The 16,453-nt window shown below is 47.9% G+C and overlaps 1 protein-coding gene across 1 annotated transcript in view; it reads right to left on the bottom strand.

Moving 5' to 3' along the window:
• LOC144164259 (nuclear exosome regulator NRDE2-like) overlaps nt 1-16,453 on the bottom strand; it is a 99,474-nt gene that overhangs the window by 48,616 nt on the left and 34,405 nt on the right. Inside the window, exons 7-9 of the mRNA XM_077694775.1 lie at nt 13,229-13,325; nt 8,785-9,034; nt 6,130-6,402 (exon numbers count right to left, since the gene is read on the bottom strand). Of these exons, the coding sequence (XP_077550901.1) occupies nt 6,130-6,402; nt 8,785-9,034; nt 13,229-13,325 (620 nt within the window). The remainder of the gene's footprint in view (nt 1-6,129; nt 6,403-8,784; nt 9,035-13,228; nt 13,326-16,453) is intronic.

The following is a 16,453-nucleotide window of genomic DNA, read 5'->3' as shown; positions in this document are numbered from 1 at the left end:
CCCCGTACGGAAAGGCTATTTACAGAGGAAGACTTCATACTCTTGATGTTCAACACCTTACACTGCCCTGGAGAAAGAAAAGAAAAAAAAAAAAAAGAAAATGGCCGCATTTCCAGTCCACGGATGATGGTGGCGGTGCAGAGTACGGGGACTCGAAATGACATCCAAGTTGTGACCCGAGTGACACCCGATTTGCACCCCGCCCATCATTTGATTTGAGCCGTGAGTTGCACCTTGTGCGCACGGATGGACACGGAAGGACACTGGGAGATCCTAATGCACTCAGCGCCGTTACAGGCGAGGGAGTAAGCCGTTTGACTTTCACGTACTAACTCACGGTCATAGCCCAATGGGTGAGACAACTGACACTAACTCTGTCTGTCTACCAGACACAGGCTGAAATCCTGTCACTGCCTGTGTGACTTTTTGCGATTGTAAATGCTATGCGCACGTACGCAGACAGACACTGTGAGGTCCTAAGGTGCTCCGCACCTAAAAAGAAAATGGCCCCGCATCTGATTGCTTCACTGCAACTGTCGTCTTTCGACGCCAGTTGCAGTCGGCCCTGCCACATAAATCTCTCCCCACTCCCTGCGCCCCTTCCTTTCACTCTTGCTCTCCTGTCTCCGTCTTCCCGAGACAAACGCAACGAAGGTTTCGGAATTCAATTTTACTGCGCTCACGCTGTTGCTACGCCACCTGCCGGGAACTGCTGTTACTGTTGCAAGCCACAAGCCCAATTCTACAGCGCCAGCCCTTTTTGTATTTTGGGGTCAAGATATTGTTTTGAAAGTGTTTTTTGTATAGTTTGCTATAGCAGAGATTACACCCGTATCTATTCTTGATTTTAAGAAAATTACTGCCACTGCCAGTTATTTATTGACAATCTGCTCCAAATACCTATGCCTGTTTCCTTTTTGCCACACCAATGTTCTCAAGTACAGAGTATGCTACAACGCTTAGTGGTTTGGAATCACTTTGCCTACATAGCCATTTTATTCAAGTGTTCCCTTTAACTTTTGGCCAGAACCAATCTAGGGACAGACCGACAGACCAAAATTCCCACATGTAAGCAGCCAAGGAAAGACATGCTCGTAGTGGTGATTGCATAGCACCCTATACCGATACGCAAGGTCTTGTGGAGGTATCTAATAAAAGGCCCTTTCGCCTTCAAACACTGCTTTGTGGCACCCAACTGAGGACATCTCAGTTAAGAACATTCATCCCACTCTGCTTCATCAAGCAGAGTGTGTTCAAGCTCTCATGTGGTGTGACTGCACCAATACATCTGCATTGTGCCGTGTGTTTCGTGGGCCCAAAGAAGGGAAGTTTTCCGGTGTCGGAAAAGAAGTTTTCGAGGGCCTTGACGGCACACAAGACGATGCGCTGTGGGCCGACAATAAACACGAAGCACCTCCAATTGCGACTGGGGGGCCACTAGCATGTTGTGAATGAAAAAATTCATTACATAGTTGCCGTGGTGTTTTTGCTAGAATGGTTAAGACTTTGACAAAGCTTCTCTTACCATCCTGATTGTATGAAACTTCAACTTTTAAATACATGTTGCAACTTTTTCCCGCGTACTGAACCCTCCCCCAAATTCATGGCTAATTTTCTGAAAAAAATAAAAATAAAAATAAAATAAGGTGAGTTCATTACGCAAGTAAATACAGCACGTTATTAAAGATGGCAGACTTTCTTGGGTGCCTTAAACACAAAAATTTTGGTCTGTCTGTCTCTCTCTCCATTCAGCCACTCCGAAAAAACTTAAAAGAATTCTGTGAAGAGAAGTTTGTCAAGCAAAACATTTCCAAACCACCCAATATGGTAACATACCGTATTTTTGCGCGTATAACCCGCACCAAAACTGAAAATTTCACGCGTGATGTAGAAGTGCAGATTATATGCGAGGTATTTCCTGTGGTGCTGCTTCACTGCAATGCGCATTGGGCCGTGATGCTCCTACAGCAGTACTAGCAACAAGCCTCTGTTACCCCACTGACAGTGCTTATTTTGCACCCATAGGTCCACAATATACTAACATGGAAAAAGTTATGCGGCAAGTCCTCTACTTACGTAGTCAGCTAGGTAAGTTCTTTTGCATAAGCAAATGTGTAATGTTGCTTGAGTAGTAGCTTTAGTCCATTTTTTTATATGTATATGAAATATGCGGGCAATACGCGGGGATATATTTTTTTTCTTCGTCGACGGAAAGTGGGGGTGCGGGTTATACGTGCGAAAATACGGTAATTCAAACTTGTTGACATCGTTGAGCAACAATACAACATTAGGAATGCTCAAGGCAAAGCATCAATACATAAGCAGTATCAGTAGTGCCATCTCAATTGGAAGTACACGTGTGCTCGAAATTTGCGACAGCAAACAAAAAAATATGCATTGAAACAATTGTTTTGACTCATAGATACTACAGGGGGCTAAAACCCTAGCCTAGACCTCGTGGGGACATTCCAAGAAGTTGAAAAGTACGGAAAGGTTCCAGGAGACAGCCTGCAAGGAGTGGAATGCGAGAGAAGTAAGCTGAATTCAGCAGACATTCTCTGCGTTCACTGTGGGGTGGGAGCAGAGGCAGTGACATGGCAGGGGCGGCAAATGTCGACGAAAGACGACAGCGAAGAGAACACATCCCCCCACACCTTAGCATTCTAGGATGAAGGACACGTCTGTCTCACAGTGACAAAAGAACCTCACCCAAGACAATGTGTAAAACCAGTGACAAAAAAAAAACAAGAGAGATAGTAAAATAGGGTACCCTGTAAGTCACTGCACGTTGAACTGTACTACCGTATTTACACGATTGTAAGTCGACTCGAATGTAGGTCGACCCCCCAAAATTGCGTCTCAAAAAAAAAAAAAAATGCGAGCGCCGCCTAGAAAATTGTATCACAAAGCAGGGCCTCCGCAATTTGCTATATCAGTATATTATCTCTATGCCGCCGGCAGCAAATCGCGCAGGCGCCGCCGGCAGCAGATTGTGGAGACCACGCACAAAGAGAAGCTCCTCCGTCAACCCACACCGCGGCTCTACCATCAATGATCGATGCTCCCGCAAGAGCCGTGCGCTCGCGGTATGCGCTGTAGATGTTAAGAAAAAAAAGCTTTTGTATAAGCACCCAACCATGGAGGAAAGAAAAGCTTAGGAGAGGCCCTGACGTCACACCCAGCGCAGCCGGAAACGCCATTTCTGTAAGTCGAATGGCGGACCATTGGCCCTCCATGCCATTGGCGGACTCTTTTTGCCTCTCTCTCTCGGTGCACCTTCTCCGCCTCCTCCGTCCTGTATCGCCTCTCTTGTCGTCTGCATCTGCCAGCGCCGAGCCGGCGGAAATCAGCTGATAGGCAGGTAGAAGGCCGTTTTTCAGCGCGTGACCGTGAACCTAAACGCGCGGTTACACTGTTACACGTCTTCAGTGTGGCCGCAGCAGGTTTGCGAAGCGGCTCGCTCTAACAATGCCGCAATGCTCGGTGCCAGGCTGCAAGTCGCGATCGGTACCCAAGGAATTGGGCGTCACTTTCCACCGGTTAGTGCATCATTCCGCTGACAAGTATTGCTGTACATTGGTGTGCATTCATCCTTTGTTTGCAATCGCCGCCGTTTATAGGTTCCCAAGCTATGGAGAACGCCGCAAACAGTGGGCGAACGCCGTGCGGCTACCGGACTGGAAAGTGCCCAAGTTTGCGTTGCAGTTTCACTGGCAATCCCAGAGATGACTAGTCAATTAAACGGCCGTTCTATATATATAGGTAAGCAGTACTTCGTGCAGATTTCACGCTAAAAAATTGTGGAATGTTTTTACCGTTGTTCGCGTGCCTTCGATAGAATTTTTTGCGAAGGAGGAGGAGGAGGAGGAGCAGGAGGAGGAGGCAAAACGTTTTATTGAGTAAAAAAAAATGAGAGGGTGGGTGGCGTCAATAAACGTTTTGTCGCCAAGTTTCAACTTGTCTCAGTGTCAATAAATTCAAGGTGATATTAGTTGAAAACGTTCATACACTAACCTCGCAGTATGAAGCGTTGAAAAGCGAAATCCAGAGCGAGACCACAAAAAGATCCAGATTCCAGATCCAGCACTCTTCCAGTCAACAGACGGACGCCTACTAAGGTAATAGGACGATGGAATTATATCAACTGGGAATCTACCTTGTAACAGTTGCAAAAGCACTGCCGCGCATTGCCGGCCTAGCAAACTATATATTGCGGCGGCGATAACCAAAAAATTGAGTTGCGAATCGTTCGGTTGCAAGTCGCCTACGTACTGCACACCGTGTATCACTTCCCAAAAATCTACCAGACGGGTGTCCGCGCGTACGACGGGACGGCGCGTTCACGATATCTGCACTTCAATAGGCGCGTCGTGATCGCGACCGGAGCAATAGCTTGACGCGGTAAAAGGTGCACTTGCAAGTAGAAATTAAACGACATATTCACATCGGCTCAGCTGTCGCAACTCGCAGCATCCTTTTCGAGTTCCGCAAGACCACAGCGCAGCAAAGCGAAGCAGCAATCTTCGCAATCGGACGACAAGGCAGGCGCTGCCTTTCCTCCATGACTGGCGAACGGCGGGTGGGCTGTTGCTAGGACGCCGTTGCTACGCGACTTCCAATGGCCGCCGAAAACACGTGACTTCCTCCACACTTTTGCCAATGCGCGGGGATAGCTGGGGGCCTCTCCTAAGCTTTTTTTTCCTCCATGCACCCAACCATTCGCTGTGAGTTGAGTGGGAAGAACACATTCGCTGCGAGATGACAACCATCGAAGCGACCAGCAGCGGCCACTGCCGCGCGATACCAAAACAAACATGGCGGCTGACGGAAGCGGCCGTGCGCGATTTACTTTTGAGCGACTAACCTCTCACCAACGCGTTCGGAAGTGTACTGGACAATGGGATATGATATGGGCTACGTTAGCGCCGCGCATTGAATCAAGGGATTCGCTAATACTCATTTTGTTTATTAGAGTTGAATAAAACACTTCTTGACGCGTTTTTGCACGCGATTAGTGCGCGTCGGCGTTCCGCGGGCGACTTTTTCACGCCCGCGGCGACGATTCCGCGCGCGCGGCACCTTCTACTGCTTTTAAATTCTACCAGTTCTACCTCGGTAAAACGCGCGCCGAGCGCGGCAACGGGAGGAGCGTGACGACGCGCGCTCTTCATGGTGGAAGTTTGATAGCGCTCGGGACAGCCGGCTGGCGCCGCCGGAGATGTTTAGGCTTACCACGGTGACGGATATTTGATTGGCGCTTTCCCTAGCGGTGCGGATAATACTTTATAGTGTCGTTTTCGACCGCATTATCAGCTCCTTTCCTGTACAAACGTCTTCGTTTGTGCCTTCAGTGATATTTTAGAGAGCGGTTAGAAGCGGTTGCTGGAGCTACACGCACCTCTTCGCGAATGGTGCCGCCATGTTGCCGCCGCTGATCGCGTAGCGCGCAGCATGCGGGTGGTATTCGCGGCAGCGTCAGTGCGGCGCATTTTCACGAGCAGAAGACGCCCCATGCGGTTCATAGTTTAGACCATAATTATGGGAACGAGGGTTCAAAGCTGTCCCCACCTCGTAGCACCCCCGATTTCTCGTTTCTCTTGCTGTTACTAGCGGTAAACGGTTCGACTTCGATTCTAAGTCGACCCCCCAACATTGGATTGTCAAATTTGAAAAAAGGGGTCGACCTACAATCGTGTAAATACGGTACTGCATTGTGTTCTTTGTTTTAATCACCTCCCTGCCTTACGCAGTGTTCATCAATGCCCTTACGGTACTAAGATGAAATTAAGCCCAGATAGAAGCAGTGTGGAATCTGCTTATTAAGCGGCGGAGCTGTGGCTCTCGTGTGTTGTTTCGAACATCAACGGGCACTCACCCAAAAAATGGCAGCACCGTCATTACGCAAATTCTACGAGTCTGCAGTTGAACGTCGGCAATGGGAGGTAGGGGAACCCGCCCCTGCGAGACCACTGCACTCTCAATCGGCAAGTCTGGGACCCTGCGGCCTCCGGCGCACTTTCAAAAAGGTGCGACATACAACAGCTCCGCTGCTAATAAAGCAAAAACAAAACAACACTGCACCCGCACTCCCCTCCGAAGCCCAGAGGGACAAGAGCCACCGCTGCTCACCCCTCTGCCCGCCCTGGCTGGCCGCCTCCACCGCCGCCTGCTCGGCGCTGAGCTGCATCAGGTGCGCCCAGCCGCGAGCGCCCGTGTCACCGAAGCGGGCCACCCCGCTGTCCCAGAAGGGCTCGAGCAGGGCCAGGGCGCTGTCCAGCGAGGCTTCCCCTTGCAGCTGGGGCGGGCAGCGCAGGCTGAGCTCGGCCAGGGCCTGGCAGGTGGCCACCGCCCGCTCCCACTGGCCCGCCTGGCACAGGAACACGCCGTACTGACGGCACACCTCTGGGAAGGGAGGAGCGAAAGGTTCGGGCTTGAGCTGAGGCACCGCAGACGCTGATCCCAGCCTGGCTTGCACTTTAGTACGCCCCTAAGATCCAACACACGATGCACTTGTGGGTAGTGCGAGGGATGAAGAAAGGAACAGCAAGGGGGAGAGGGGAAGGCCCTGGCGTCACTCGGGGTACCACACACCATAAGGTTTCGTACTAATATATGCCAAAGGGAAATCTGTAGCTGCAATCATGCACTGTCGTGGGCACCGCCATAGCAACTAGACGCGTTCCTCTCATTTTGGCTTGGGTTGCCACATGCCTTGTTTTTGCTCCTCAGGCCACAATAAAAAAAGGGTTACTTTTTTTTTAATTACCATATACTGCGAACGATTTAAGGTCCAAGGAGGAAAGGTGCCGCATGTTCAAAGGTAAAACAAGGGTACAACAAAGTTACAACAAAATTGTTACTAAAAAAAAGAAAAAGAAAACATTTTTTCTCGCCCATTTCATATGCAGTTTCTAATCAATCTCTGACAAAAAATAATAGTTTGCACCTCTGCTCTTGTACTGATAAAGCAACTCTAAGTAATCTTTTACAACACCACTGGTCATCTTTTTTTTTTTTTGCAGCCACAGGAAACTTTCGGGCTTGATGGCGCACCATCCAATATGTATTCCTAGCAGCACAGCCAGTATGCACTAAACTCCAGATGTATGCATTGGTATTAATTATTTCCTTAAAAAATTCAATCTGTCATATGCTGCGACAGTAAGGCACATTTTTAACGCTGTAAACAAGTTTTTATTCCAAACTCAGCCCTGTGTGCATGATTACTAGAAGTGCACGGGAAACGTTGCGCAAAAAAAGACGATATGGCTCGCTCACACTGTGACACATGTCTACCGTAACATATCATACTTTCATTATCCCTGACATGGCTCGTCCAGTCGCTTTTAAGAATACATCTAACGTTGCAGGCATTAATTACAGCTGCTGGCATTCAATCGTAGCCGGGTGCACAGTCAGGTGATGTTCCAGTGGCAATGCAGTGTGCGCCGCAGCTTTCGAGTCGCCCGTTTCTTTCCCAAGGCTAGCGAGCCTACTGTCAAACATAGCAATGACTAAGCGTGTAGAAATTGCAAATCAGACTAAAAGTTCACTTGACGAACTGCTATCACAAGCGCACACACCACGGTAAAGTAACACGCACCACGAAGTGTTTGATGACCTCTGCCTTTTGAGTCACGCAACTTTCCATTATCTGGCTCGTGATCTCAGGCATTTCCATCGTGACAACGTCCGTGTTGAATACCACAGCAGATAAAATGACTGAACAGAAACTTGGCCGGGTGAAGCAGCGAAAATGAGCTCAGAAACGCGCACTATGCAGTTCAGGCGGCCGCCATCTTGTGTTGCCACAGTGATGCCCAAACGGGGAGGGGGGAGTCGCTTCAGCGCGCCTCGACCGGAGGGCCAATTGCACTTCAGCATCCATTTCTGGCTTCATTTGTATGTCTTTTTTTCCTGCCGTACATGCATTTGTGAATGGACAAAAGTAAGAGATGACTGGAACCAGAAAGAGGAATGGTACCAAAATGGCCGCGCCTGGTGGCACCGTGGCGAAGATACAGCTCTCCAAATATAGTGGAAACCTGCTGATATGACCCCCGGTTTTACGACGACCCGCTTCTTAACAACGGGTCACAATGGTCCCGGCAAACTCCCCATAGAAACTGCATTAAAAATCCTGTTTACATAATGCTTGGGTGCACGTGGTCTGCTTCATACGACGGACCCTAGCGGGGATAAAGCGGCGCTTTCCACATCTTTTACACCACTTCGCCACCTCGTCTCAACGTTTTTTTATTCTTAGCCCCCGTTTGACGCCGCTTGATGTGCAAAGGTCAGCCGGCAAGCCAGACCACTTGGTGAACAGACGCAAGCAAGCAGGCAGGTCCTGGCAGGCGGGAGTTAACCTTCGACTGCCCTATGCGGCAGCAGAACGCCAACCTCAACAAGTCAAAGTCCAGGTGGGCGGCGGACCGCGAATCTGAGACTCCCATCGAGCTGACGAACGCAAAAACGCGTACAACACAACTCCACGGCGACGACTGGCCCGGCTAGTTGGTAACACAGTAAAATAAGAGCGTCCCTGCTCAGCTAAGGGGTTCTTTTGATACTGGTTGGTTTTGGCTAGTTGGCAGAGGAATAGGATGAGAACTGCCTCATCTACCGAGGCTGTTCCTCTCAACATTAGCCCACTGGGCTAGGCTAGTCAGTAGCGAGGTAAGATGGCAGCTCCCCCCACCATCCAGTGCAGATGTTCCCCTCAACATTGGCCCACCGGGCTAGGTGGGTTAGTCGGTAGCGAGGCCAGACGGCACCACCCACCGAGGATGTTCCTCTCGACGTCCAGCGGCTGGCGCCTGGTGGCCCGCCGGCCCTCGAGCATGTCCCGGAAGCAGGCCAGGGCGCGCAGGTACCCGCGGCCGGCCACCCCGGCCTCGAAGCCCGACAGGGTGGTCTCGGCCTGCAGGAAGCGGGCGTGCTCCACCCAGAGCCGCGCGTTGCCCGGGTGCACCCGCAGCAGCTCCTCCCAGGCCGCAGACGCTCGCTTCTCCTCCCCGGCCTCCAGCAGCACCTGGGCAGGGGGACGAGGGTGGACTACGGGCGTCACTCGAGGGGGACTCCCCCATTGTAGCGCAAGCTACACTGGCCGAGGTTGAGCAGTTTCGCGTGGACCTTGAAGGGCCGTGCTGCACACGCGTGAGGATCTTTGGATTGGATTGGGGCTTGGATTGAATATGGATCGGATTGGATTAAGTTGGATTGTATTAGATTCGCCGGTCCGCGCATTCCAGAGGAGTCACGTCATAGCCGCAACCGACTCACTGGCGCCGGCGTGTTCAAAGCTGTGCGCCTCCGTTGCGCAGTAGCCAAGTCTGACGCTTCACCGGGGCCGCTTGATAGCCGTTTCGTGTGGCTGCAGGAGAGCCGTGCTGCGCATGCGTGAGGAGCAGTGACTGGACTGGACTGGACTGGACTGGACTGGACTAGGTTCGATTGGATAGGAAATCGTTTTAGCAGCAGTAAGCATGATAATCAGCTAGTCCTAGACAACCAGGAAGCCTAAGAATAACCAGCTGAACCTTAGCTCGCGCTACATACTATTATCTGAGGTGTACCTCTATGTATATCACACTACGTATAGCAGAGCTAAGCCCCTGCTAATTCTCAACATTCCTATAAGGCTTACTACTTAATGACCCACAGGCTGAAAAACCATCGTGCACCAATACGAAAGGTTTCGCAGGTCCACGAAAATGCTCCAAATGTCCTGGCGTGCTGATTTTAGAAATATGCCGCTTCCGCACTGAAATATACGCCTCGAGCGTGGCCTGTAGGGGCGCCACTGAAATCCCCCTAGCGGCCCGTTTCGAAAGCAGGCGCGGGAGTCCCCGGCCCACTCCCCCCTGTCGCCGTTGCTTTTGGGGCTCGTTCAAGACAGCGATTTACCGTTTGTCCGCGTTCGAAATACCGAATAACGTGGAGCAGGCACTCTGTTTGCAAGCGTGGTATGTTCACGAGAGTATAAACGTTTATGACGCGATATTAGTGAGATCTATATGAGCGCCAGGCGTGTGTCACAGGCCGGCGTCCCGAAGCCAGCATTTGCATGCAGCTGATTGCAATTCCGCTGCCCTGAAATTTAGTGACTGTGTCTCCGTAAGCAGTCTTTCCTCCGATGGTCATGTTGCGGCCATACACACTATGATGTAAATCGACTTTGTGCACTTACAAAATCTAGCGGAGCACTCATACCTGACAGCACGCAAGTTACGCCTGCCAATATCACATATCATTTATTGATCAGTACCATGAACAAGCTTATGCGGCATAAATTTCACAAACATTGTACCAAAGAAGTACGATGGATAATGCAAAATTACACTCCGGAGTCAGCACACGACGACAAATTTATTGCTGGGTCGTCTTGTCCCGAGCGAGGTGAGCGCTCGCAAAGATTCATCTGTTACATTTATCCTCCACGAGAAGTGCGAAGATGGGTTTAAAGAGTAATCCGCGTCCGTGACCAAACTCTTCTTCGAAACACCGTCATATGAGTCATGACACAGGGAGACTGCAGAATCTAGCATAAACCGAAATCAGAGAACCTTATCAGATACGACACTCTTCCAACGAGCCCGTGTGTACGAGATTTCGGCGCGCGTTAAGGCTCTAGGTGGTCAAAATTAATCCGGAGCCCTCCACTACGGCGTGCCTCATCGTCTCCGTTGCGTCGGCGCGTTAAACCCTGCAATCAATCAATCAACTCTTCCAACGACACCTCGTATCGCTTGTGAACTGCCTACCCAGTATTCTTCAAAAAATGAGTCCGCCGAGTGATCAGCCGTTTTTCAAGGCGAAAAACAAACGAAAAGTGAACACGCAGCTTGTGTGTGTGATTACTAAAACGTTCATTCGTTGATTTCGCTCCGCATTTGTAAACAACGATAGTTGAGCGTCCTCCTCTTCATCCCCCCCCCCCCCCCCCCACCCGCCCATGTCTAGCGAAATATCAGTGCATTTCGCATCTAGTTGGTCTGGTGAATACTACCTTGCTCAAACAAACGTCTTTAGCATTTCAGAAGCTGCACTCGTTTTTTTTTTTTTATTATTCCCGTACTATTCTATTTATTCCTTACTTGCAGACCATTCCTTTTCCCGTGGTTTCATTAACATATACCTTGGTTCTTACTATAAGGCATGAGTGGGCACATATCTGACTTAACATTTTCTTTTCCGTACTTAATATTTTTGCGTGGCTTATATTCCATAAAAAGCACAAGTTTTTGTCAGCTATTGGGTTATCACATCCCCGAAATATATTTTTCTACGACGTACGTATTCGAAGCAAAGCCGCATTTGTTGTCCGCGCTGCAAAACGAACAAACCTTTTACAGTGCCAATATCAGGTCTAAACGAGGCGACAATAAATAGAATTCACTTGTGCTGACGTGTTCGAAGGTGACAGCGGTGATATGCTGCTGCCATCGCCGACGCCCACAAGAGCGGCCAAGAAGCGCGCAGAACCGCCTCCCCGGGTAGCTCTTGTTGGCGTTAGAGCGCTCTACCAAGACGCAGCTGTTTTTTTTAAGTGCCCTAAACGTGCAGTTAGCTTACAGACGTCACCATAACAAGTTGTTTAGAGCGCGGAAAGGCAAAGAGAAGCGAAAGAAAACCAAAACACTGCATGACCACCTATCAGCCACGCAGCGCTAATCCCGCAAACGCCGCGGAGAAGCGGCGGCAGGCGGCGCAGCGATCGCGAATCTCGAGGCGTATAGAAACAAATCTCTCGCTTGCTGGACAACTAGAGCAAAACGGGATAAGCCAATATGCGTTTCTTGTTCATTTTTTATCTCAGTAAAGTGATATATTTCTAAGAGAAGCAAACTATGCTGTTGGCAACATTTGTATGGATTTGTAACACTTTTCATATCAGTACACGGTGCCTTTTAAGCTTGTGGGTAACGAATCAGTGATTCCCGTAAGAATGTCATCAGGTCAGTCCCCATCTTTTGTTAAGGCGGAAAAACAGCAGATTTTGAGCATTTACACAAAACGTTTTTTTCTCTCGAGCTAGTGGACACATTTAGCAGTGCTATGCATGAAATTGTAGCTTATAGATTGCTCTTCCAAACACATAAATGTAGTTTTGTGAAAGGTACAATTATTGACAGCTTATTGGCTGAATCACCAGAAAATAATGCACAAAAAAGTACACACACAATATATAGGCAATTGTACTGAGGCTAAAAATTACTTTAGACATTTGAAGGTATACAAATTGTTTCTACGTTCCTTGGCAGTACACAAAACAATAGACAAAACAGTGTTGGTCATAAAACTGTAATCTTTATATTTTCCAATACTATGAACCGTGGTGAGTGCAATAAGAGAATCAGTTTTTTGATGCACCGCTTCGAACTAATTTTACAGCTCATTAAATTCAGTGTCGAAATGGGCACTCAAAATGGTTCCTTGCCACTGGTGCCACCAAAGTTCAATGAGCTACAACATTGGTTCAAAGCAGTGCATCAAAACAGATTCTCTTATTGCACTCACCAGGGGTTCATAGTGTCGGAAAATGTAGAGATTTCAGCTATGTAGCTAACACTATTTTGTCTATTGCTCCTCGAAAGTGACAAATGACCTCTATAATTACCTCAAGAACTGATTGACTGACTCAAAAGACGATGCCCTATTCAAAATCAGTGGGGAATAAGCAGCAAGACTGGCAAGTTTCACAGAGTTTACTTCAAAATTAAGGGATGCTGTTTTAAGAGCAGTGTTCCCCTCCCAAAACGGCCCGTCACAGTGACCACATAATATTGTCACGAAGCCAAAGACGACGCTGTTGTCTTCAAGGAAAACAAGTTTATTGGAGCGAACTTGTGCTCCCCTAACAACTCAAACAATACACAGACAGCGATACAGCAATCAACAAAGTGACGTGCGTAAACTGGTGTTGGCGATTCAAGTGCCATGGCGTCTGCTCTGCAGGCTTTTATCTCTTGACGTGAGTGTTTCTAGAAGCATCGATTTACATCCAGAACATTGTAGATCAAACATCATTCTGGGCTAGTGACATTAGGGCGAGACAGTCTGCTTATCTGAATGAGATAGCCTGTGCGGCATGAAAGTAAAGAATGGAAGACGCGCTTCGCTTGGGACGCAGATAACACAGCCGGGCATGGCCGGGCAGCAAAAACAAACAATAAACTTATACATGGTTCGCGGCAATGTGCAAACCAAAGGATATCCCACTCACCTGAATCTTGTTCAAGTGGAGGGGCACCGATCCCTTGGTCTTCAGGAGCCCCTGCTCCAAGACCTGCAGCTTTTTCTCCCGGATTGCCTTGGCTCGGCTTTGCACCCAGAAAGAAGAAAAAGAAGACAACAGGGGGCACTTTCAACAACAAAGTCAACTGTGGCTTTGGTTTGCAGTAAAGATGCAGCGCACTCGAGCACTGAAAAATAGGCTGCCACTTAGTGTACAATACTGAGGCACGGGCAGTTCTTACAGCTAAGGTGAAACTGGAGGTTTAAAGATCGCGCAGTGAAAACCATACGTCTGTGCAAAGCCGTTCAGAAAGCCCCGTGGAGTAAAGAAAAAAAAAAAAAGGAACAGCGAAAGATTGAAAGTAAAGACAAAGGTCGCAAAATAATTTGGGGCTTCACTTTCCGATGAATTTCAGTCATCATGCAAGACGAACGCGTGCTTCAACAATTCCGCCACGCGAGACAATATGAAAGCGGCCACTTGTTACCTTGCCACTTTTGCTGTCAGTTTTGTTGTCCATGAGAACAGTTCAGATATAAATGATTTTTGGGTTCTCCGAGTGAGAGAAAATTTGTCACAATTGCAGACAACAATTACTCATCCCTGTAACATCTGTACAGATTAAGGGGGCAGACTGGTCTTAGAGCTATTTTTTTTATTTACCAACCAATTTTAATGAAAATGCACTGCATTATAGAGTTCTTTGTGCTGATTTCACATCTGCCATTAGATTTTTTGTAAGTTGATTATATTTCGAGTTAATTGATGATTAATTGCCATTATTTTGAGTCACAGTTACAAAATAACCACTCCATACAGAATGGCAATTACCACGTGGCTAGGCAGACAAATGACTAAAGAATACAACATAGGAAGAACTTTTTTGATTCAGCTATTTTTGGTCATTTTACAACACAGTGAACTTCGCTTCTCCCGCGCTGTGCCAGAAATGGATCGCAGGTGGTGCCAATTGAACGCAATAATAATTTTCCTAAGCCTCCATTTGAAAAATTTGTTCGCTACATTGTATTTTTCACACATTTCGGTATCAGAAGCAAAAAGAGTTACAGTTGTGCCTGCTCTGGGTGCCGAGATATCTGAGGACGAAATGCTAGCTTTGCATTGCAAGAAAAGTGCCGTTTCACCATCGAATTCTGCGCTAACTGAGCTGTAGAGTGCACTTTAAAATGCTATTATAATATAATAACAACAAAATGTGGTGCCTTTTGATGAGGAAATTTACAGACTGATAGAAAAATGGGCGTGGAGGCTGAAAATGCCATTTTTCCGAAAACGCTTTGTTTCACCGTTTTTCGGACCCAAAGACCCAACTGTCCCCTTAAAAAAAAAAACAGAAAAAACTCTCTCCACAAACCCAGGCAGACAGCCAAGCATGCTTGCAATGCTGTAAAGCCCTCAGGGTACCATAAATGAAATGAAAATGAATGTCAACAACATCTCTGAAAGTTGTTCAACAGTTAAGAGTTTCAGTGAAGCACGTAGACACTGGAGCTACAATCACAAAAAGATCTGTCCGCTGCTTGCATAGTAAAACTTGTAGGCACTAGAGCTAGAATTAAAGCTAGATCTGCAACTAACGTAATTAGAGTGACGAACTCCGAAAACAACGGCAGCAACAGGCCTCTGGACTGCTCTACAGAAACTCCGTGTATTACATGCCCATGGAATTTCTAAGGCGAAAGCTCTTTTGCACTGTCCAAAAGCTGCTCTGCATGGAGCCTGTAAGTAATCCCAGACAAATAAATCCTTCGAAGCTGCTATTCTTATGCTAAAGGTGCCATGAAGACAAAGTACAAATTTCTTTTATTCGGAAGATTTCTTGTTTTACAGCGTCCCCAGTGCTTATGCGGCAGCAAATAATGCCGTATTCACTGAGAAATCAACCAATTTATGTGAAAATTTTGGTTCTCCCGCCAAATCATGTGTTTTGGTGATGTCTACAATGAAGACATAACGGCGCGTACACAAAGTAACTTCCACTGCGTCATTCGGCTCTGCAGCCTCTCTTGCCGTCCAACCTCCCAGATGGCGCTAGCATGCTCAGCCCTCTGCCGTTGCTTTGTTTTTGACAGTATTTACATTTGGCTTGTTTTTGTTACGGTAGAAAGTAATCCCTTTGTGAAACAGAAGGTATGCTTGACAAACAGGGTCACGTAAGGCAACGTCACTTACGCCAATCGGCTAGCGTCGTATAAGACAACTCCAAAGCATCGGACTGCTGTGCAGCTAAACCAAGCATAGTGCGCGCAGTACCAACAGCAGTGCGCATCGGTACTTCTTTGTTTATGTGTATTTTCGTAACTTTTGCTGTTTACCGCACCATTCTTACTGCTGTAAAATGGATATGCATTACATTTGGGTGCAAATAGCTCGTTCGGCAAGCTTATAAGCTCTGCCTAATTCGCATTTGCTTTTGCCGGCCTCCACCAATTGCACAGCTGGGCACATCATAGGTTCTGCTGCGGGAAATGAGCTAGTGGGTCGCATGGCCATTCCCTTCTTTCCTAAGCGAAGTCTATTGAGGCCGTCTTTTGAATGAACCAAACTTGTGTTTTGTCTTCATGGCTCCTTTAATACAACAAAATGAAGTGGTTGTTCAAGACAACACTGCTCTTTTCTTGCTGCCACAGGAGACACCTTTTGAGCCGGTTGGCGGGCCACACCATGGGGCGTTGGCAGGATTTCGTTTTGAGGGGGGAAAAAGCCACTGCATTGTGGAGGAAAGGAGGCAATTGTTCGGCTGTGGTCGGTTCTGCCAACACCGTTGCCATAGTCCCTCGAAGTGTGGCTCGTCTGCTGTCTGGGCCAGTTCTCCATTGCAACAGTGTCCCACTGCGACGATGAAAGCACGCGAAAAACAGCGCACCAGTCAACCGTGTCTTAGAGCAGCTTGCAGTGCACTCACTGCATTTGCCATTAGGGCCTTTTTATGGATAAAATTGACGTTATAATAAATTTTTATGGCGAAATTTTTTGTTCGCTAACTTTTTCTCACCTGAATTATTTTTTTACTAGCAATTAGAAGTGAGAAAGTGGTGCCGTCTGCTTGCCCGCTGCTTTTATCCGTGGTCATCCGCACTTGGCAGTGGGCAGATGACCAGAGGCGCCAAGAGTGCCGTTCATAGCTGAAAAATTCTAAAGAACTTGTTCAGACCCAAAAAAGCATGGAACGTAATAATATTGCCACAAAAA

This window comes from Haemaphysalis longicornis, unplaced genomic scaffold (genome assembly GCF_048455015.1).
Source record: "Haemaphysalis longicornis isolate Haplotype H1 unplaced genomic scaffold, Haemaphysalis longicornis Haplotype H1 scaffold_13, whole genome shotgun sequence".
Classification (NCBI taxonomy): domain Eukaryota; kingdom Metazoa; phylum Arthropoda; class Arachnida; order Ixodida; family Ixodidae; genus Haemaphysalis; species Haemaphysalis longicornis.
Note: the sequence above shows the minus strand (reverse complement) of the source record. Positions and strands in the feature narration are given on the sequence as shown.